The 23,049-nt window shown below is 37.0% G+C and overlaps 3 protein-coding genes across 3 annotated transcripts; 1 reads left to right on the forward strand and 2 right to left on the reverse strand.

Annotated features, from left to right (window-relative positions):
* Window positions 1-315: 315 nt before the first annotated feature.
* On the reverse strand, window positions 316-4,057 carry LOC139149195 (COMM domain-containing protein 1-like). Its single transcript, XM_070720764.1, has 4 exons — window positions 3,883-4,057; window positions 2,593-2,751; window positions 1,478-1,612; window positions 316-889 (listed from the first exon to the last, which is right to left on the reverse strand). Exons 1-4 carry the CDS (start codon window positions 4,051-4,053, stop codon window positions 788-790), a joined length of 567 nt encoding a protein of 188 aa, XP_070576865.1. The 5' UTR covers window positions 4,054-4,057; the 3' UTR covers window positions 316-787.
* Window positions 4,058-4,150: 93 nt separating this feature from the next.
* LOC139149194 (ubiquinone biosynthesis monooxygenase COQ6, mitochondrial-like) lies at window positions 4,151-22,597 on the forward strand. The gene is made up of 8 exons (XM_070720763.1): window positions 4,151-4,396; window positions 4,946-5,083; window positions 5,788-6,212; window positions 9,163-9,225; window positions 19,472-19,579; window positions 20,337-20,545; window positions 20,824-20,939; window positions 21,841-22,597. The coding sequence occupies exons 1-8, from the start codon at window positions 4,213-4,215 to the stop codon at window positions 22,035-22,037; spliced, it is 1,440 nt and encodes a 479-aa protein (XP_070576864.1). The 5' UTR covers window positions 4,151-4,212; the 3' UTR covers window positions 22,038-22,597.
* LOC139149193 (thrombospondin-type laminin G domain and EAR repeat-containing protein-like) lies at window positions 15,027-18,216 on the reverse strand. Its single transcript, XM_070720762.1, has one exon. It carries the CDS (start codon window positions 17,481-17,483, stop codon window positions 15,984-15,986), a length of 1,500 nt encoding a protein of 499 aa, XP_070576863.1. The 5' UTR covers window positions 17,484-18,216; the 3' UTR covers window positions 15,027-15,983.
* Window positions 22,598-23,049: the final 452 nt, after the last annotated feature.

Here is a 23,049-nt window from a genome sequence, read left to right on the forward strand (position 1 = left end):
TTCCAATAGAAAATTCAGCAAGTTGAGGGGACAATACCAGTCTGTGATTGCTAGGATAGATTCAGTGAAATGGGAGTCTAAATGATCAGGAACTGCAAGATTGGTTGGGTGTTTATTTTGGGAGTGACTTGCCATCTATTGACAACAATGTACTGGAATCGAAGTGATTGGTGTCCTGCATGTGTTAGTCTATGTATGGGTATTTTAACCCTCTCTGGCCAGACTTACTGGTAACATACCCATTTTACCCCATACTGGTATAGTTACATACATACGGGTTTAGGCCTGTATGGGTTAAATAACTTCAAACATTACTTAAGTCTATGAGTTTATTTACAACTTTCTCAAAATTTCCACATGTTAGCAGTGTAGTGATACATGCAAAATGGGAATTCCAATATCAAATACATGCTATATGTTGAGTCAGTAGTGTGTAAAATTAGTTCAGATGGCACATGGACCTGTAGACAACACTTTGCATAAAGAATTACTGCAACAATATTTTCACATCTTGCATATGGACATAAACATTACCTTTGCTGGATTGCACATACACACATCAGTACATACATGAACATGTGGTTTTATGATGAGTTGAATTCTCCACACTGCTGAATTGTGTCTTTCAATACATGTGCATTATATTGAATGTATTAAAGTTTGGACACAACAGAAAATATTTAAGTGAGATGTAGACTGAATGTAGACAAATGTCTCCTTGTGTTTTTCCATTTTCGGTAATTTTTTCATTCTTGTTTATAATGTCTGCAGCTATGTATTCCTTGAATCACTGGCAGTGGACGTTGATCTGTTTTTGGATGTCTTCCAAGTTCTTGATGACTGAGGACAATTTCTCTTCATCCATTTCAAACCTTACAACTTCTGCTTCCTGTAAGATGACACATGAAAAGAAAATGGTTACTGATTAAAACTTCTGCTTCTTGCTGAAATAAAAGATAATCAACATGAATACCTTGTCAGTCTTGGCAAAATTTTCGTTCTCTCCAGCACACAGGAAAAATGACCTTTCTCAATATTGTCAGCTAAAATAGGCAATGAAAAGTACACATGGCTGTTGTGTTTGAAATCAATTACCAAGAGACTTAAAGATACACTACACTGTAGCTGTATTTGGTGCCTTGGGATCAAACCACATAAGAAAGCAAAATTAATGAGAAACCATAGATATCAGTCATCTATGAAAACCATGCACCAACCACCTGGAAATCCATGCAGAAATGTTATCAGGTGATTGCAAGGTTACAAGAAACAGGCTAGAACTCATGGCAGTTTCATGAATGCCTAATTTGCTGATCTCAAAACAGCAGTTTTTTAACAACATCCTGTTCAGATATGAAAGGAAAACTTAGAGGAAATGGAAACTAAACTAAAAATACCAGCATGTCACTTGAGCGCTATAGACTAGGAGAGGTTGAAAATTTTGATTTAATATTTAGCATAAATGTGATAATATTACCTTGGATTTATCTTGTCCATTGGCAAGTTGTAATTCTACAATGGCTGTTGGTGTGTGAAGTTGGTCAATATGCCTAGCCTGTGTCTTCAAGTCAATACGCCAACTTACATTCTTTAAAGTGTTGTTCCATGTCGACTGTAAGCAATAAGAGCAATAGATTAGCAGATTTTGCCTTCTGTACCATTAAACCTTCACTGTGACTTCTCCAAACTATTTATAGCCTCCTGCTTGTGAAACTGAAACTGAAACAGGACATTTGCTTTGCAATTGTTTAACCCTTTGAGTGCTGTAATTTTTTCCACCAAAATTTTAGTGCAACATTTTTTCCAATTTTTATGAATTTTTCTGTAATTATTTTAGACTAAATGGATATCACATTTCATCTGCTACAGTTTTTTATCAGAATTTTGGCAAAAATCTGAAAAAAGTAACGGGGATGCATTTTATGAGGCTACAAAAATTGACTTTGGTGCTCAAAGGGTTAAGTCATTGACCAGTACTAAGCAGTGGATATGTATAAGTGGTCGGAAAATGTCTAAATAAATCACAGACAGCAAAAAAGTAAGGACGACAGGTGAGTTTGAATTGAAACACAATTTTGTAAAATTGTAAGTGTGCATGAAAGAAAAGAAGCATTATCAGTGCCACACAAAGTTTACTTACAGTGAAAGCCTATATATAAATGTATGTAAACTTGCAAAATAGCACTCAATATGTTACACATCTTTACCACAAGTGTATGAAAGGCACTGTCATTAAGATAACATTACAAAAGCTTGCATAGGGTCCAAACTTTTGTAACAGTGTATGTTCAGCCATGCATGGAGACAGTTATGCACTGAACTTGAATTTTTGGTATAGACTGTAAAATGATTCACTGAATGCTCAATTTTGTCTGGCTGCAAGCAGAGTTGAGGTTGTGCACTGTTGACCAGTATTTCAGCATGTTTCAAGAAGTCAAACAACACAGACTACTTTTCATATCAAACAAAATTCATGAAAAAAGGTCAAAAAAAGTATAACTTTGTCCTTTTCACTCAGATCTATTACTGGTATTATATCTTGTCCGTACAATTAAGCAAAACAAGGACTGAAGACAAACTACTCGTACATACCTGACTGACGATGCTATCGTGAATTTTTGTTTTGTGATTTTTCCAGAACTTTGTGAAGACAGTGGCTTCTTCTTTTGTAATACCACCTTCTTTCTTCTTTGTGTGTGAAGTAAGGAATGCCTCTAATTGATTGTAATCCATGTCTGCAGATGCTATACTCTGAAAAACAAGATTAAATATACTTTAAATCAGCTATTTTCTTCACAACAATCACTACCTAGTAATGATTTGATCTATCATCATCATTATTATAGAATATCTTTACGTTAAAGAGGGCATTATTGTATGTTCAAGCTGCCAGTCATGACTGTATTTTTATCCATAGATGTTTCACTTGTACATATCACTGACATCCCTAAATACAAACACACAAAAATGTATGGTTAGAGAATCTGGGCTACCTGACATGTTAAAAATGGTTTGCATATTGACAAATCACAAGATGAACAATTTTAAAAACCAAAAAAAGAAATAAAAAATGCTATTATCATGAATAAGTTCCCATTTATTACACTTTGCTGAAGGATTTTCATCAGATTAGGACTATCTCTGACTTTACACACGCTTACGATCATCCATCTTTCAAGTCCGTTTCAAGAGACTGCCAGCGTGCAGATTTATTTTAATTTGAAACACCACTGATACAAGAAAGTTCCCTTTGACATTAGAAAAGTTGTGCATACCACATGTATTTTGCTGACACAAAGAAATTTCAACAAAATCCTAAATGGCTTGAAAGAAATCAGAGGTCTTGGGGTAGCTGGTGAAAGGGTACACTGCACTGCAAATGACTGCAGAACAGCTCCCTCATCGCCACCATTATTCCGAAAGAAATATACTCTTTGAGCAATGGTGGCGCACGACAATTGTCAGTTTGAGCAGTGTGTGTGAGACAGTGTGTACATGAATCACATGTATCGCCCATGCTTGCAGCGAGAATGAAATCACCTCAGCTCGAACGGTATTCCAAAAACGCTCCTTATAACCTATCGGACACTTGTACCAAAAATCATTTTAATCGAGGGACTTTCCTAGGTGTGAGCACGGGTTTACATCACACGGCACGGACGTTTCAGGGTTGGTGTAAATATTGCTGATGTTGTGTATCCTACTTATACAGAAAATGGAGGGAAGGGGACCGAAAGGAGGGCTTTCCGTCTGTCGCATTACATATAAAAAATACGACAAGCACAGTCACCTATGCAACACTCGATCAGAACATTGTTGAAATGGAGGCGTTTCCCCGGCTTACTCCTGAGCTTTGTTTCATTGTCGTCCCAGGTGTCTTACCTTCATTAGGGTTTTACATTTGGTTAAAAGCGTCTGGAATTCGTCTTCTGCTGTGTTTGGATAAAGCTCTTCCTTCAAAAACCCATCGGTGATGACAGTATCCCCATAGTATGTATATTTTGCGATTCCGTTCAATAAACCGAGCAAACTTCTACTTCCCTGGTCCGCCATGATGTTGAGAGTAACCCCAGCCAATACAACCAAACGTTATTAAAAGTTCGGTTAGTACAGCTTTCTGGATTGGATAATTGTTCAATTGGTTTGTTTACACGTTCTCGTCTCTCCTAATGTTTCGTCTCCTTCAAGAAGACCTGTACATGCTCAGCGAAAATGTCTCTTCGAACAGCAGTAAAAACGCTGCGCTTGTTTAGATTCAAAACTTGCCTGTCAAGGAACCTTCTCTATTCAAGAAGTCTCTGCACTGGACAGGAAGCGAAACAAGATGATGTCGGATTTTATGACGTAACTATTGCAGGAGGAGGCATGGTTGGCACTGCCATGGCGTGTGCACTTGGTAATATTTCGTTTTTAGCAGTATCTACCTGTGATATTTGCGCAAAATTTGAATCAGATAAAGTGGAGACAAACCTTCTTTAGAATCAGTTCACTTCTTTAGAATCAGTCAGGGCACTTAACTTTCTGTTACCAGGGGAAACTTTAAACTTAAGGCAAAAGAAGCCCTGACAAAACACTTTTGGATGCATGTTAACATACTTTTGAGATGGTAAAAACCATTTCTAGGAAGTTAATTTGAAAATTTGATGATGGTTTTGGTCATATGATGATGATGATGACAACGATGATGATGATGTTGATAATGATGATGATGATGACGACGACGGCGATGATGATGATGATGATGATGATGATGATGATAGTGATGACGGCGATGATGATGATGATGATGATGTGAGAGATTTTAATGAAAAGGATTATTAAAAAATAATGAAAATGTTCACCTTTCATTGCATAGAATTAATTGCGATCAGTGAATCGACTGTAAAATTTGTCAATAGAAAGTGGCCTCGAATTATACATAATAGTTTATGATTTTCACAAACAGGCTCTCATCCGATGTTTGAAGGCAAGAAAGTACTTCTCCTTGAAGCCTCTCCTGCTAGAATCATCAGTGATCAATTGCCAGAAAACTACAGCAATAGAGTCTGCTCACTGAATCCAGGCACTGTAGAGTTTTTGAAAGGTAATCATTTTGCGTTCACTAGAGAAGAATATAGTGAAACTTTCATGTACTTATATTTTACAATCTGAATCAAGATCTAACATTGGAATACAATTTCAATAATGGCTAGCACTTTCCCGGAAATACCAAATTGCAAATTCTAATAGATGCAGGCAAGTTGGCAAGTTAGACCTTATCATGGCAGAGGAGATAAATAATTTAAGAAGAAAATGTGATATTAATGGAATATGTATAGATGCTAGATGCTTCCTTCCATGTACTTATCTCCTAAAATTTATTGTTTTGATCATGTTTTAAAAAAGAATTTTTAATATGTGGAGAAGAATCTTCCGTGATTAACACAAAATATACAATATCTGAGAACAAGTTTTATGATATTACCTCTATGGTTTTTCATGAATTTGTAATATGTCATGATGTAATAAGTGAATGCAAATAAGTGAACTAAAACAGGACTGGATAGTACTCTATCCTTATCCCAAACTTAATGACTTCCAAAGTCACAAGTGATTAATGTAAATGTATTCCTTGTCCACTAATCTTTACTCTCGCCAAAAATAGGAATAAAAATAAACATGTTGAACAATGACGTATGTGTAGTACATGTATATTTTCACTGATTGTAAGGACACTAAATTGCAGTGTCACTTAAGATAGCAAGGCAGTCAAGTTTAATGCCAAAATGTCTGATTTTCCCCCTGCAGATATTGGTGCTTGGCAATACATAACCAAAATGAGAGTTAATTCTTACAAACGGATGCAAGTTTGGGATTCTTGTTCAAATGCATTGATCACATTTGACAGAGAAAATCTGTCAAAGAAAATAGGCCATATTGTGGAGAACGACGTCACGGTAATCGGTCTTACAAAAGTGCTGGACTTGCTAAAAGGTAACCGTGTTGATTTAAAGTACAGTGCAAAGGCAACACATGTGGAACTACCAGTGCCAGGAGAAGGCTTTTCCAATCCGTTTGTTAAAGTTTTTCTTGAGGATGGTGAAGAAATACACACTCAGCTGTTAGTTGCTGCTGATGGACCCAATTCCAGTATCAGGAAAATGGCAAACATGAATCACATTGTCTGGAGTTATGACCAGTCTGCTGTCGTAGCAACTCTTCAGCTCACAGAGGTAGAGTTTACAATATCGTTTGGAATCAATGGAAAGAGCCCTCTATGGTAGAAAAATTATTCTTAAAAACATTCCAGAGTCGCAACCCTTTTCTTCTTTTTTCAGATGCTGTTTTACTCTGAAATCAATACTTTGAATTAATCGGAGAGAGGAAAGATTTTTATTTTTAAGACAAACATTGGCGTTGTTCTCAATAATTTAAACCCGTCAACTTCTCATTGTCCATCACAGAGCAGGAAGCAAACTTTATTCAAAACACGACTTAAGAATTACACTGCATTAGATGTTAGCACTCACAGTGTAATGTAAAATTGTCTTTTTCACAGCACTGCTGACATAATCTCAGCTCTGATAAGCCAATCATTTTCTGTACGGTATATCTCAAAATATTTAAAATACTGTAGGTCAGTAGATTATCATCCTGCCTTTCTTTGTCAGGCCATGTTGACTTTTGGTGAGTAACCATGCTCAAGACATTTCTGAGACCATTGAAAATTTATCGTTTTTCTCCCAGAGGAATACAGTTCACAATTACCAAATGATTTTAGTTCAAAGTTTGCATAGAGTGTGATGAACTTGCAGATCAAACTCTTTTTATGAGTTCATTTAGATTCAACAAGTTATCCATTCAATGCCCATCAATGGGAATGTTCATTATTGTAAAATTATAATTGTCAACAGTTTTGAACTTGAATTTCTCACATTCTTTGAAGATTTCATTGGTTCAAAATAGACTTATAAATTCAGCTTGGTGTAAAAAAGGCTAAAAACACATAAATTGCAAAGTGGATACTGATAATAAACTGCACATTTTTAGTTGGCTGATGGCAAATGAAATTTTATTGTCATACTGGTAGATCTAAAATCTTAAAGTTTGCAAGGTAGAATTTAACCTTGGCCAAGCAATTTACTTCTTCTATAGTATTTACATTAAATTTACAGGAAGTCAGTGTCTTCAGTGTATGTGAGAAATATTGTACACAAGATTGAAATTAAAATTGCATTTATACTGTTAACAAGGGAGTCCTTCACACCTTTGCCTATTGAAATGTGTATCTTGCTGCCTATTGTCTCGCTTGAATGGTTAAAATTTTTTTCCAAAACTCTTTCAATTATCCTCCGTTATTTTCCAAAACCAACTGCAAAACTTTAATTAATTAAATTGTGCCAAACATAGTTTCATTTCTTGCATTAAATCATAAACTACACATGAAAATTATCTTAAATTTTGCATTATATTAAAATATCAGTCATATATATAGATGATTAATTACCTGATTTAGACAAGATGAGTGAGTGTCTTTGGTGTAATGCACAAAGAATGACTCATATTGGTTTGAAAAAATTGTACTAAGCAGCCAAACTTACCCTGTGTTTACATCCCAAGAATTGGTACGAACAGTAGCTTTTTAATTGGGTTCATTTTCAGCCAAAGATACCTAGCAACTCTAATCTGAACTAGAAATGCTTCAGATAATTTTATTAAATATAAATAATAAGTATAACAAGTATAAATAGCGAGACTGAAAGACTTTCTCAATTTAAATTGATCAAATGTTTCTGTACATTTCACAAGAATATTGAGTACTTTATGTGTACTTTAGATGCCAAATACAAAACTGAACTGATTTTCAGAATCCGCATCTGGTTGTCATTTACATTATTTATGATTAAAATTGTTTGATAGAAAATAGGTTTAAATATTTCAATGTTTTGTTGACGTGAAAGTCACCATATTGTGTGATTTTAAATGTGTTTTAAGTACATGAGATGAGATAATTTATTTTGTTGGCACATTTCAACCTTCTAATAAATTATTCAATGTGTGCCTGCTGTGGCAGCAGAGTTTTAAAACTTTCCCTCGGTGTACCAGGGCATCTGCTCTAACAGTCAGATTCTGTATGTTAACTTACTGGCCTTTACTCATAAAGTTTTCCAGTAGTTCGTTTGATGTCACTTACTCCGGTAAAATACCATCTGCTGCACTAGGAAAAGTATAGTTGAAAGTTTTGATTGCAACTATGCCAATATTAGGTATCGAAGGAAGATCTTTTTATTTTCTTGGAAACCTATTTCTAGTGACAACCTGGTAGTAAGATCAGCTAGGAATAACAGAAGAGAAAATGTCTAGATATGTTAGGGCTATAAACTAAATTAAGTAACTGTATCAGACATATTGTAATCGTAATTCTCAATTTTCACTAAGTAACAAGATCAGTGTAATTCATATATCAATTGCTGATGTGACAACTACAAAGATATTATTAGTTCACTACTAAAACTAATTGTTACTAATTCTATTTTGGTGAACTACATAAGTATCTGTAAATCAAACAGTGTGTGGCATTAGCCAGTTATATTTGTTTTCACAAAGTGGCAAAGCCATCGTAATTTATGTCGTAATGCCGCAGTCCTGTACCCAGTGACGACTCCAACAATATCAATAGTTCATTACCGAAATGTCAAACTTTATTCTGGTCACACCTGCTAATGGCATCTGTAAAAAGACACTCTGGCAATGACCAGTTAATTCTGCTCTCACGGTCCCTCTGTGCTATCTTTGGCTTTAGGTCCTTGAGTTTGGCCAGGGTCTATACTTTGCTTCAGGCTGTCAATTCTTACTAACAAGGTTGCCTATGCCCATTTATGACTGATTAACAACTTGTTCCCGTCAAGTGTCTTGACATAAGCAATCCCAACATTAACTTATACCTTTTTATGAGAAGACCTCAACACAGTCACCCCTTGTAACATCATTCTTGCTCATGTCTTTCTCTGAATTTCTTCGTGAGGTTCTTCTGTCATTGTACTTTTTCTTGTGAAAAAAAATATTGAAGACATATGTGCACATAGCTAAAACAACGGATAAGGAATTCTCAATAGTTTGAACTCAAGCCAGTATTATAATTTTCTGATTTACTAATATCTGGATTGTTCTTTTGTTTGATAGGCAACAGACAACAATGTTGCATGGCAACGGTTTTTACCAACTGGACCAATAGCAATGTTACCAGTAAGTATCCAGAATTTCCATCAAGTGTCATCATGCTCAGCAGAAAGTCAGTGCCATTTATTAAAATTTACATATTATAACAAATGAAATCATTGCTTCTTGAGTGGCTACCTCCAATGACTCTGTTATTTCTTTCCTTGTTGGCAAATTATATCGCACAATTACTAACGGTATGGAAAGATATGGAGCTCTGAGTGCTTCTGTGAATTTTAAAAAAGTGGAAGTGGTAACTCTCTTATCTTGACTGAACAAAGGATTTTTAACATTGCATAGTGGCCTTTTTCTGTAAAGTCAGATTTAGAGTTTTAAGATTATGCATGTGTGTGTGAGTTTAATGAACAGAAGTAAAATGCAATAAACATTAAGAATAGCAAATAAATGTATTTACAATGCCCGCACATCAGGGCCATTTTCGTTTTCTGAAAATGACAGATGACGTACGTGGCTTTTCCCATTCCTCAAAAGTACAGAAAAATGTGTTCATAATAAGTACTGTTGATGCTGAGGTATTTGATGAGTTCTGGCAAAACAGGCCATTCTTGAAGGTGGAATTTCAGAACTCAAAGTTACAGTCTCAGGTATCTTTGAATTCACATCCAGGAGAGTGCAGGAACCCATGGCAGTGTTTCCTCTGGCTAAGATGTGAGCAAAACTGGCTAACAAATCTCAATGATTAGCAAGCATTAGCAACACAGATATGCTTGTGAGAATATAGTTTGTTTTGTATGATCAGTGATAAGTGAAGGTACAATTCCTAGCAGATGAACACAGGGAACTGACAGAATACTTGGCGAAGTATCAAGAAATCGTCAACTCTATCTGTTATTACTTTCATAAATGCACAGAACATGTGTTTCTCAGAGTAAATTTAGTAGGGAGAGTTTTTCACCACCACAGTATTTATGGATAAAGTGGATAGCCTGGGAAAGACGCCATCTATTTGCTTCTGAAAACAAGATATTGATTTCTTCAAATTGTAGGTGCTGCTTGATGCTACCATAGCAGCTTTTCAGCAACTGAAATCTTTGCCTGTTTTGTCTATTGTATTTGAGTGAGTGGTACAAATAAATGATATCAACATAGCTAACTGCAAGTACAAATATTGTAAAATATAAAATTTTCATGCAGGGAAACAGGTCTTTGAGAAAGCATGAAAGGAGTTTCTTGAGACCATTACTAGAAGTGTCTGTGACAGATATCCTTGCAGGGTTCCATTATCAGCAAATCCATTCAAAAAGCTATTTCATTGTTTATTAGCTAACTGGCAAACAGATTCACAAAAAAATCCACCAATTCTTCATTATAAGCCAATTGCATGTTTTGGACATGGTATATGAAACAATGTCATATACTCCGTTCACACAGATGAAGTTATGCTGCTGCTTCACTGACGCAACTTTTACATTGGTGCGATAAAAGCAGTCTGAATGTTTGGCGTCGTCCCAGCCAGTGTCAGACCAATTTTGTCTCTAAAGAGAGGGAAGGTTTAGGGCTAACTTAAAATCCAAATTAGTCCATATTTCCTTGTGTGGACACGTTACACCAGCCCAGGTCCCAGATAATTAATCACCAAGTTTGATCGTAGCCCTTTTTTAGGGTCTAAGCTTACGGTTTGATCGTCAAGTTTGAATTTACTGAAAGTTTTTCAACCCAGTCCTTATCATCCTGTTTACAGTCAGAAGGACATTTTCCAACCAAGTATAGCTCTACAAACGAGACCATGTTGTCCCATTCACAGTGCTTGTGCCACTGAGAGATGCACATGCTAACGAGCCATTAACGCCATACTGATTATTTCTCCACTGTTGATGTTTCCAACTCCAGACCGTATGCACAGTAAAAAAAGATGAAGTTGTCTGCCATGGTTAAAATAGTCAGTGTCGGTCACAGTAACCCTTCTTGTGTTTAAAATAGGTTTGTCTTACGAAAAGCATGAACAGTAGAAACATCGTTATCCAAGCCCACCATTTTGAACTTTGAAAGGTCAGAGGTCACCCAGAGCTAGAGTTATGCGGCGAATTTGTTCATTGCAATCATGTCTGAACAGAAACTAAATTTAACTCTTGGACCAGTGCTACATCAGACCAATTAGTCCCTGGCCAAATTTGCCTGTGTGAACGAGGTAACAGTCATCCAATCAATGCCTGTAGATAATCTTGAAATGGACATTGTTTCAAGAGCCAAGCTTGTCAACCTTTGGGTTGCCCTTTTCCGGGAAAAATAATATCCTGAATGCTTTTAAGGTAGACAAAGTTTTCACCATTTGAAAATGTTTTTGTTGGCTCTTTGGTGTTTTGTAGGAGAAGTGATTCATTTAATTCTCCTGAGAAAAAAGGTTGCCCAGTCAGTGGCCATTGACACTCAGCTCTCATTCTGCTAGTAGACATAACACATAAATTCTTAAATTACATAGTTTCTGATGACATGTATACTGATCAGAAATTATTTCATCTGACTATCTACATGTTTATATGCCAACAGGCAGGGTTTTAGTAACATCTGACCCCAGGGCACACTGTAATATTTCAGTCTGTGAAATAAATTTTACATAAATAATGCCCCTGAAAGATCAAAATAATCAAAAGGGAGTCAAAACATGGTGATATTTTCCCTTTTGAATTTTATTGATTTGAAGTACTGACTTGTGCGTATGTGATGTACTGATTTATACTGATGTGCATGATGTCCCAAGGAAACACTCATAACTCTCTCTTTACTTGTAAGCCTGCTTTTTATTCAACAATAAAATAAAATGTTACAATCATATTTTCACTATTCTTATGACCCCAGTATCCATGTCACCCTCCCTGGTGAACTTAAAAATTGTGAGACATATTAACAGCAGCCAGGAGAGATTGGATATTGAAATCTTTTAGGTGTGGTAAAGAGAGTTCCTTCCTTGTTCTGGATGAACTATTAGAACGCAGTGATATATTATATTCCAATTACACAGACTACAGCCTACTGCTCTACTGTTTCACCTTTCTGCCAAGCACTGTAACCTTTCTTTACTGTCACCTATAAAACATCTTTGAGTACAGAAAACCTAATGTTCAGAGCATGGTGACATGTTCCAATGTTGAAATCAAAGGTAGTTAGCTCAGAAAAAGTAGGTAGGAATGCTATTGTTAGGACGTGTAGTTTTTAACCCTTTTTCTCCTAGGCCTGTCATTTCCACCTACCAAGTCAGTAAAAAGAGATACTGGGCCAAAATGTATATCCACTTTTCACCTACTTGTCAGTATTTCAGTCAGTATAATGCAAAATATGGGACATGTTCTTCCTCACTGGTTGGAATATTATTAAGTTGCAATCAAATGATCAGAAAATTACAAATTGGATTATATTCATCATGTAATATAGAATTTCAGAGTGCTTTGGCTCTTTTGATTCTGTTTTGCTCTGTAGAGGACCAGCTGTGTAACGAGAAAAACATGAGGTTAAACCTGTGTTCGACTTATTCATTTCGTTTTGCTGAATAGAATCAGTCCCTGTGTATGACTGTGAAGGGATTGATGTTCTGTAGTTTTAATGTGGTTGTAATTTACATCATAACTCGTAAGGATTTAGAAAAAGGTTAAAGAACTTTCTCATCTAGACATGTCAAACGTTTTATTATTTGCTGTAAATTACAAATTTCATTCCTGCCGACACAGTTGTTGTGACCCATGCATAAAGTGATACACTGGCTTGGTATTTGCAACCACATCCCGTCCTGCCCCAACCTCCCACTCCAACCTCCCACTCTGGGGGAAAAGCCAACACCAGACGCCTACTCACTTGATAGTTAAACAAACAGGGGGATATCAATTATTTCATTTCCTCCTGCAGTTTATTTATTACAGTTTGGAAACTTTTACCAATGTGGCTCTAATTGATGCATGCCCCTTGCGACTCTCTTACCGTACTGGGATATCAGTTCATAGAAACCTATTAGCATGATAAGATATGCAAATAATTTCCCCATGCAGTTGATCAGCCATATATTATAATTTGTATGCAAATTAATACCAAATATGGTAAGGAAAACATTGATGCAAATTAGCCCCTTCCAAAATGGTAAAGCAGCCTAATTTAAACTGTTTGCAATACCTCTGGCTGCTTGCCAGAAAATATGAGTCCAGGCTTCAATTATTTCTATAGTCTGCCCCTGAAAATCTTTTAAAATTAATTTCCCCAACATGTGATCATCTGCTTTGTTTGAGTTGACGTATCATTTGTTTGCTTATTATGAACATTTATGATACTCCAGTCGCATCTTACGGTTTACATCATATATGCAATGTGATCATTGACAACAAACACATTGGTTAGAAGACAAATTCTTTTTGATTTTAGGATGTCTCATGAGCTACTGCTCACTCTGAAATTTTGGTATCTTTTCCCCTGAACTCAACATTTCTGACTTTTCAAAGTGAGTGAAAACTTGATCTGTTTCCTTGGGTCAAAGTTGACAAAGTCATTAAACAATCAGGCAATAAAATTGTTATTTGAGCTCTGTAAATGTTTAACACCATACTGTAAACTTCCGACTAGGGTGGAGAAAGTTAAGATTGGGGCAGAGAATGTCTAAAGGGATGTTGTGGCTTAAACCAGATTTCCAAAACTAAAGTTTTTGAAAGCAAACCCTTAGTTTTTAATAAAAGATAACATTTTTATTTCTGAAATGGTCAAGCAAGCTTTTTGCTTGAAAACGTGATTGCTTTAAATCCAAATGCGACTGTGTAACAGTCAATACATTTTCCTGTTTGCAATGCAATCAGCATTTCTACTCTGCTGAGATTGGCATAAGAATTGGTCAATTATCAAGCAACATTGAGTAAAAACATGTTACATCTACTTGCATTGGTGAGATGGTATTTCGTTCTGTATTTGTAGATACTTTCCGTCATCGTAGGCACACTGGCTGCCAAATGTTTGCATGGATCATGTAAACCTTAAAACATGCATCGTTGGACTGGAAATTCTAATTGTTGATGTTGTCACTATTGCTGAGACTAAACTATGTCTAAATCCTAGCCGTTTTGTCAGCCAATTCCGCAAATATATATAGAAGCTGGCTTTCCAAAAAGCAAACAGTTTATCAGGAGCATATCCGACAGCATAAATTATTCCCAGGTTCACATTTCCATTCCATAAACAAGTTTTCTGTTTGTTGAAAGACGATGGGCCAACTTTCCTCCACACCCAAGAAATGGAGAAGATACCATGATAAATGACTTAAAATGAGAGACTTAGATATGAGATTTCATAAATGAAAACAGGCAGGGAATTCCAAATTATCTTGCCACATTCTATTGTCATTTACAAACAAAACAGGGAAAATGACTGTATTTAATATAAACTTGGATCATCATTTTCAAGACGACAACAGATCTCCATCAAGTGGTGGCGAGTCTTGTCATAAAATTACTGAACCCTGGATGAAGAACAGCCTGAAGCAAAGTACAATAAGGGATGGACCAGGTGATATCTGGGGGGGGGGAATCTTGAAGATTTTCTGGGAAAAAAATGATTCCCAGCAAATGTCAATGAAAGAAAAATCAGCCAGAGAAGGCTTGACGCACAAGGAGGTGGGAGAGTGGGAAAAAATAATGTACAATGGATTAGGTAAAAAAAATAATGCTACCTCGTCAATCTTCCAGACCCCCCCCCCCCCGATACCAAATGGTCCAACCCTAAGTGTCTGCTTATGTCATTCAGGAAGTGGTTCCTACCTGAATCAGTACAATCTTTACCTTTGTTGGGACATGGTTTTCAGGGTTATACTATAGGTACACAGAGTCCTCTAGTCACATGCATAATGTATCTAGTGTTTTGATGTATTGCCTTATTCTGAAAAATTATCACAGGAGCAATAAAATGTGAGTTTCAATTGATACAGGATTACAAAAAAAAAGAGACAACATGAATTAATTTATATACTGGACGTACTAGTGTCTTTGAATGTTCTTGAACTGATCAGCGTATCAAGCCTTCAGAAGTGGAAGTATTTTAAACAGTCAATAGACTCACTTGGATTTGTTCCCAGACTAAATAAACAAGTCGACGCCCATTGACAGTAAAATTAATTTTATGTTTGCTCAAAGATGCGACAGTGGAAAAAATAAGCATCTGGTATTTTTAACTCTAACCTGTTTACGTGTGTCTTGATATAGATTTGCAGTAGTGTGGGTTTAGTAGCAGGATCAAGCAATTTATTGCTGACTCATTCTACTTTAAAAACAAAAAACCAGCTGGGAGTGTTGTCTGTCTGTGATCAAATTTCCTTTAGCCTTGAGCGAAAAGTCAGATCAGTGAAGGGAGGAATATAACATTATTGTGTAAAGGAAAGTACAACTTTAATTGCCCTTGGTAATGATACTGTCAGTGTAAATAGGCCTGATAAAATTCAATTTACACTGCTGTCATGTAGTATGAAGTATGTAACTACAGCAAATGTTGGAACATTTGTCTCTATGATTTGAAGTTCAATGGAAATTACAATAATTGAAGTACAGAAAAAAAATGTTTTTACCTTGCCTTGACCAACATGCAGCCAGTCTTAATCTAATTTTCATGCAGCTAGAATACAATGAAACAAATCTTTAAGTACACTTTACAATTATGATGACAACTACCTGAGAGGAAATGACTCAGTTACATTTGAAGTGTTTGCTATAGAGAGAAGAGACTTTTGTAGTGAACAGAAAGTTTTTCAAAAAAAAAGCATTCAATAATATTACTATGGCATACAATCTGCTGATGACTTTGCAAGTTCAAGTGTACTGAAATGCAATAGAATCAAGCAAGAGTAGAAATCTGTCAGCAGTTTCTAAGCTACTGCAAGACTGGCCTGACTGTCTGTATGTATCAAGTACCTGGTACTGCGTAAGTTTAAGTCCGTCAATCTTGTAAACGATCCAGTCAACAACAGGGGAGGAGCCAGCCTGGAAGTTTGCCATCACCAGAAACTGATCACCGTTTATTTTGAAAGCACATGCCATTGGAGGGTCGTGGGACGGTAGCATTTGACGCATGTCAAACTTCTCAGTGGTTGTGTTCCACAGGTACAGTGGCGACCCTGATGCGAAGGAAGAGCTGTTACGCTGAACATCAATGAGGAACACGTTTCCTTGATGATTGAAAGTGGTGATGGCTTTGGACTTGCCTGGAATAGGTAGTGTCTGATGGTACTCAAATGACGTACCAAAGACATTCAGTTTGTAAAGTTCAGAATGCACATCTGACACTGCATTCTGTCCGTACATGGAGACACCATTAGCAAAGCCTAGGTAGACACTGCCATGGATTGTGAAAAAAGTTGCATCATAAGCACCCTTTGTTCTAATGTCCTGGAACTGGATAAAGCTGTGCCCATTCCAAACGTAGATTACACTGTCAATGTCATATAATTCGTCGCCAGTCATCTCTCTGTGATTAGCCATGGCAAGAAAATATTTTCTACCATTGATTGTGTTGGCCTTGGTGAAAGCCCAGCCAGATGGATTCTTTGATTGGGTAGTGATGATTTGATATTTTTTGAAATCTGATCCTCTCCACTTGTAAAGCCATTGCAAGCTGGTCTTCGTATCATTGGAAACACTTAGAGCTAGAGCAAGGTAATGTTCATTGTCTATTTCAATGTGTTCAAGTGCCAATATAACTGTATCAGCTGTAATAGTTTGAATATGAGTGAATCCGTCACTGTAGTGGTAGATTTCACAAGCACCCTGAATTACCATGGCAATATATTTTGCGTTGGATACTTCAAAAGTCACCATATTGTTTGCCTGTTGAGATGTTAAGTTTCGATAGGGTTCAAACCTGCCTTTGAAGTGATGCCTCTGTTGACAACATCCCGGTGTGTCTTGCAGCTGCCTAATCAGCATTTCCAAATTTTCGATTTTCTGCTGCTGGGCGGTGTTTGTGCCTTTCATCTGGTCAATTTGCCGTTGGTTTTCGTGCATTTGCTGTTGCAACACCTGTAAGGTATGTTGCTGGTTACCCAATTGATGCTGCAGTCGTTGCATCTCCTGTCCTGTCTCCCGGATGTCTGTCATCGTCTTCTCGAGCTCTGGGCAGGTTTCACTTTCTTGCCGTGGGAAAAGGAAGGTATATGCACAAACATTGTCAGGGAAACAGTCGACATGATAGTCCGTACACTCCTTGTTGTGGGTCAGGTACTGAGCCGAGAGAGGGTTGGCATGACAGTACAGAAAGAAGCACAGCAGGAGAGCAGGAGACATCACCCTGTTCAGCATTGCAGCATCCATCATCAAAATGACCAATTCAGTAAATCTCCCTTGTTCTTACTTTCCCTCCCGGCAAATTGCTCCAGCCCCGGAGGAGTGACGGCTTCCAAATATTGTGACTGACTTGTCATGATCTGTGGAAGATTTATAGGCCCACAAAGCTCAGGGTAATCACTCATTGGTTCAAATCCCAGTCTTGGTCTGTGTATTTTTATTGAAATTATATGCGCGAATCCTAATCAGCGAGTTGGCGAGACCTTCTTTATTACCTATCATATGATCCCCATGTTCAGTGGAAAATGTTTGTATGACGCATTCTGAAAACTCACATGATAAGAAAGGACGTCTTCCAGGAAGATACTCAGGAAATATGCACATAAAATGCAAATGAAAATATTTAATATCTAAATACAAAATTACAAAAGTTGAACTGGAGTGCCTCATGCCGGCATGGCTAAAAATGTGCAATTTTATGAATTTTATGAGGAGACATTTTAGCACATTTTTACAGTATCTGCCCTGCAAATCATTTTCCTAGACCCATAACAAGATTATAGGAATCCCTACACTAACATTTCATTTCCACTTCCATAAATACCAGAACAATGTCACGCTATGTAAAAGATATTTCTGAATGTGTTTTGAGTTTCATTACATATCCTGATTCCCCCCTCAGGGCTTGACACTTGTGTCACCCCGGAAGGCCTACAATTTGTAAGGGGAAAAGATCATGCAGAGAATGTAGTTAACAAGATTTCTTGATAAAAATATGAAAAAATATTTGACAAAATATTAAAAGATTATTTTTGTTTTGTTGCAAAGAATGATTAAAGTACTGGTCTTTTAATTTTTAAAAAATGTCTCCGAATGAACATGTAATTTTAGATACTTCAGTTAGTCAGCTTTCCAGCCATGCAACTTTGATAGGCTAATAACGTGACCATCACTTCTACATGTCCCTTTTGAGGGTTGTGTTTATGTGCATTCCTACTTGTGAAAATGGCAGAGCAAGAGAGGGAGGGTGACTTTACAAGTCAGTAGTATTCAAAAGGGTGTCATAATGTCCCACAGCTTTAACAGGCCAACAAATAGAAGTGTTGTACTTTGTTAGCTATTTCCCTTCCAAGATTGCGTAGGTAGGCTTCAGGGGGAGGGAGGGGGGAGGAAGGGAATGAGAAAGAGTTTGAGAATCTTAACATTAAAGAAGAGAAAGTGTATGGGCTACATAGCTACATTGGAGAATAAGAAACTCGTGAAAGGAAAAACACAGCTGCAAAATACCAATATCAGCTCCCAACATGTTGTGTTACCAAGTTTGGCATGAATGAAAGTATAAATACGCACCACGTACACAGGGTAGTTTATTTACAATAATCTTACGTCTAGAGCTACGGAATAGATGGTCCATTTCTCTATGAAAATATACACATAGATTGAAAGAACAAGCAACTGAAGATGTGTGAATACTAAAGTAGTGAAAAGTGTTCATTCTCACTCTGTATTCATTTCAAAGCTAGACCAGAATCAGTCAATAATTTTGTAGTTTGTAGTTTTTCAAACGGCTCAGAAATGGGGGATGGGAGCTGAGATGAGAAGAACACTGATGGGAGGATGGTGAAAGGCTGGATTTTAGGTATATCATTTTTATGTACGTAGAAAATAATATCCCGCAATGACTGAGGCACTGATTAGGACTTAGGTCATTACAAATGGAATGACTGACAAGAGGTCAGTCCTTTTCCGTGGTTTTTGCTTCTACTAGTATACACATGGTGGCACGAAGGAGCTAGAGAGAGAAGTTTTTATCTTTTAAAAATGTGGTTTTGTGGCTAGTTAAAATGTCGTAACTGTCGAGCTCTTGTAGTAATTTCTTCAACAGAGCCATACAGCAGTCTTCAGTTGTCATCTGAAAGTTTTCATCTGTGTTGGAAAGTCTAAACAGCTGCTGTCACAATAAATCTTGGCTTCCTGTCAGTGTGTTACTCATAGGAATTCCTCTCTTATCTTTGAAGCTTTCCGAAACCCACAGTTCCTTGGTGTGGTCGACTAGCCATGATGACGCTAAGAAGTTACTGTTGATGCCAGAGGATCAGTTTATCGATGCGGTCAACAATGCATTTGTAAGTATGGTAGCATGTTAGGATGAGTTGGTGAAGGTTGTGAATTTGTGAGAAGCTGTTCTTAAATTTTCATGAAAAAGCAAGATATTTCACATTTTTCAAAATGGCACCCTATTAAAGTCTTGCAGTCAAGAAAGATGTCTTAATAAAATAGTCAGGAACGTCAATTTGTGAGGAGTTGGACAGAAATCTCAAGGGCAGATTGTCAGTGCAGCAAATAGCTTTCATTGCAGTTTTCTCTGTGCTATTGTTGGGCTAACAGAAGGTTTGACACCTGTTGAGTGGTGATTCTAAAGATCAGCTCAGAATTGGTTTGGATGTGCATATTTGCTTTGAAAGCTGTACAACTGCAGCCTAGGTTTGTCTGCAATATTCTGGCTGAAGTTTCCCACATTTCTGTAAACTTCACAGGACTTGGCCAAGTATGGCTTCTTCCAATATGCTCATGATCAAATGAAAAGTGTTTGCCATAATGTACAGATTCCAAGGTAGATTTTTCTGACTTTTCATTTCTGTAACGTACATCCCAGGTCTGTCAATGGCATAAATTAAGAGCATGTTGCATGTTTTTGTAGTTATTGACAATATTTCAATGTGAAATATTCTAAATGTGATGAAAAATTAAAGTGATGAAATTTATTGGGTTGTGTATCAGTAGCCTGGCCACAATAAATTAAGACTTATAAACATAAGTCATGTGATCAATAAGTGAATCAGGGAAAGCTGATACTAACGATTTAACACACTTCTCTTTCAGTGGCAAGACAGTGAAAAACATCCGGTTGTTGAGAGTGCTGGAAAGTGGTTGGAGAATGCGTTGTCTGTGCTGATGCCATCCAGTGGTGGATCATCAGTCAGACAACTACCACCAAGTGTCATAGCAGTTGATAATGAAAGCCGTGCTATGTTTCCGCTGAGTCTTGGCCATACTCCACACTATGTCAAACCAAGACTTGCACTCATCGGGTGAGATACTTGTCATTCTGTGTTGTCTTTTTGCTGTCAATAAGGTTTATCAAGCCAACTGTTTACCAACTGTTTGAAATGTTTTGCGATGAAACTTGTTGATGCAGAATTTTTTCTGAAACTTAAGTAGTATGGTCATTATACACTTGAATAATGAAAGATTCATGAAATTTATGACCAATAATTCAGAGATGTTGTTTTAGATGTATCATTAGAATACTGAAGATGTCGTATTTTATTTTGAAAGCCTTGCAATAAATATTTTATATTTGTCACAGAGATGCAGCTCATCGAGTACATCCTTTGGCTGGCCTTGGTGTCAACCTGGGTTTTGGTGATGTGGCTTGTCTCCGAGACACACTAATTGAAGCTGTACAGAATGGTGAAGATCTGGGTGAGTTTTGCAGCCTTGTGTTTTAGTCATTCAGTAGTTTCAGGCACAGTCAATCACTCATTGCAGTTTTCTTCAAGCCCTCGTATTACTGTTGATCATGACTACCTGTGTTCTTTTGTTCAGGGCAGTGCCCCTTTAAATTATACCACAGTTCCTTAATCATGTTTCCGGTTTCTCCTTGTCATATCAACGAACTGGGGACAACTGAAGTTGTACTAGACTGTAATTATAGCAATTCAATCATATCTCGTTTGAAACACTTCACAACAAAACTATGTTGACTAGCCGATATTTGTTATCGAAAAAATGATAACTTTGATGCAACCATTGTTCGTTCAAGAGAGAAAAAATTTTGAAAAATTGTTTTTGTTCAAAAAATGAATAAAACTTGTTTTCTTTTCTGCACAAATATCTAAAGAAACTCACTTGAGACAAAAATTGCTTTCGTAAAGCAGAGAAACAGATTCATGCTCAAGACAACTAAAACTTAATCACTGCAAGGGATCGTTTCTGACATGGTCTGTGTGATTCCATAAAATTTTAGTGTTTTTTTTTTGCCCCAGGGGTTTGCGTGTGTCTATCTAGCATATTGAAGTGGTGTTCTCACAAGTTTTACAGGTCAGGCAGGGTGGCGTCGGGATAGAGCAGTGACGACTGACTTTTTGATCTCGGCATTCACCTCGGAGTCTAACCTGGAATATGACCCGGCAAACTTCATATGCCGTATGGTCATGCAAGATGCAGTAAAACAGAAAGAGCAATGCTTGTTAGGTTTGGCACTATGCCAAGAACATAAATCACAGCAGGCTTTACATCATCCCCAGTGCATTTATGGAGTCTCAGAATTATATCACTCACTCAAAAAAATATCTTTTAATTTTTTTTTGCTTACTCCGAACAGGTGCTCTCCCACGTTTATTGGAGTATGAAACCAAACGACAACAGCATATCGTACCAATCATGGCCACCATTGATGCATTGAAGAGACTTTTCTCAACTGATGCTATGCCTGTGGTTTTGGCCAGGAGCCTTGGATTACAAACCACCAATGCACTAAAACCAGTGAAGGACTTTTTCGTGCAAAGGGCATCCCTGTGAATTCAAACAGGAAATTCCTTGGCTGACGGTGGCTAATTTTGGCACCTGTCATGTCAGATTTGGAACAGCACACGTTTTGCAGATGTGGCATGTTATTCCAGTCGTTCCAAAACAAAGGCATGTCACATCAACAGGAAGTTCATTAGTTGTTTAAAATCAAAGTAAACCAAGAAAGTGGTAGCAAGACCTGGAAATAACTAAATGTAGAAAGTATAGGAGGGCTTTCTCAGTGTTTGCACAGACACAGTGAACTTCACAGAGAGAACACTGACCGTTTGTTCTTCGCTATAGTAGTTATATTCAGCATCTAGTGAAAGGAATAGAATAACTGGACAGTTTGAATTCAACAGCTATCTGTTATTTTCCTTTACACAACCAACTATTGCACTGACCAGAACGTGGTTCGGTACAGGGATTTTTCTGCAAGTGGAGACCATGAATATTTTTCATGAAAACACTATACATGACAGACACAAGAAAGAAGCTTGAGTTGCCTTTTAAATCAGGTATTCAACATCGTCAAAATGTTTGAATGTGGAATAAAAGTTTTGTAAGCTTCACATGACTGGCATTTGGTATCATTTCTCTGATCATCATGTAGCAGGGTCAACAATAAGCTTGTCCCTATTTGTGACTAATACGTGTACTGCAACAAGTATTGTCCATGGTAGCATAAAAAACTACTGTTGCACACTTTAAACTTTGTAACACCATTAGTTATTTTTCAAATACTGCCCCTTATCAAATTTCGAAAGTGAGACCGGAATGACTTGTCTGGCCAAAGTTTTTTAAAATTGGTAATGTCAATGTATTCTGCTCCTCTGATCTTGGAATGAGTGAAAATGCATGTAACTGGCCGTGTGGATTTGCTGGATTCTCCTACATCAAATTACATGAAATTTTTTGGTTTTTTGGGCTCCGTCTTAGAGAACTTCTGATTTAGAAATATTTAGCAATCCAAAACCAAATATACAACAAATGTACTTGTAATGCGGTAGCAATCTTCCTCACT

The sequence above is a fragment of the Ptychodera flava genome, chromosome 14 (assembly GCF_041260155.1).
Source record: "Ptychodera flava strain L36383 chromosome 14, AS_Pfla_20210202, whole genome shotgun sequence".
NCBI lineage: Eukaryota > Metazoa > Hemichordata > Enteropneusta > Ptychoderidae > Ptychodera > Ptychodera flava.

What these genes read in the sequence shown, in the direction of transcription:
- LOC139149193 (XM_070720762.1), bottom strand. Translation starts at nt 17,483, where the DNA reads ATGATGGATGCTGCAATGCTGAACAGGGTGATGTCTCCTGCTCTCCTG.
- LOC139149194 (XM_070720763.1), top strand. Translation starts at nt 4,213, where the DNA reads ATGTCTCTTCGAACAGCAGTAAAAACGCTGCGCTTGTTTAGATTCAAA. An exon ending in GACCAATAGCAATGTTACCA is followed by an intron (nt 9,226 to 19,471) that starts GTAAGTATCCAG and finishes TTATCTTTGAAG; the next exon opens with CTTTCCGAAACCCACAGTTC. An exon ending in ACAGAATGGTGAAGATCTGG is followed by an intron (nt 20,940 to 21,840) that starts GTGAGTTTTGCA and finishes TACTCCGAACAG; the next exon opens with GTGCTCTCCCACGTTTATTG.
- LOC139149195 (XM_070720764.1), bottom strand. Translation starts at nt 4,053, where the DNA reads ATGGCGGACCAGGGAAGTAGAAGTTTGCTCGGTTTATTGAACGGAATC. An exon ending in ACGATAGCATCGTCAGTCAG is followed by an intron (nt 1,613 to 2,592) that starts GTATGTACGAGT and finishes TATTGCTTACAG; the next exon opens with TCGACATGGAACAACACTTT. An exon ending in ATGGACAAGATAAATCCAAG is followed by an intron (nt 890 to 1,477) that starts GTAATATTATCA and finishes GTCATCTTACAG; the next exon opens with GAAGCAGAAGTTGTAAGGTT.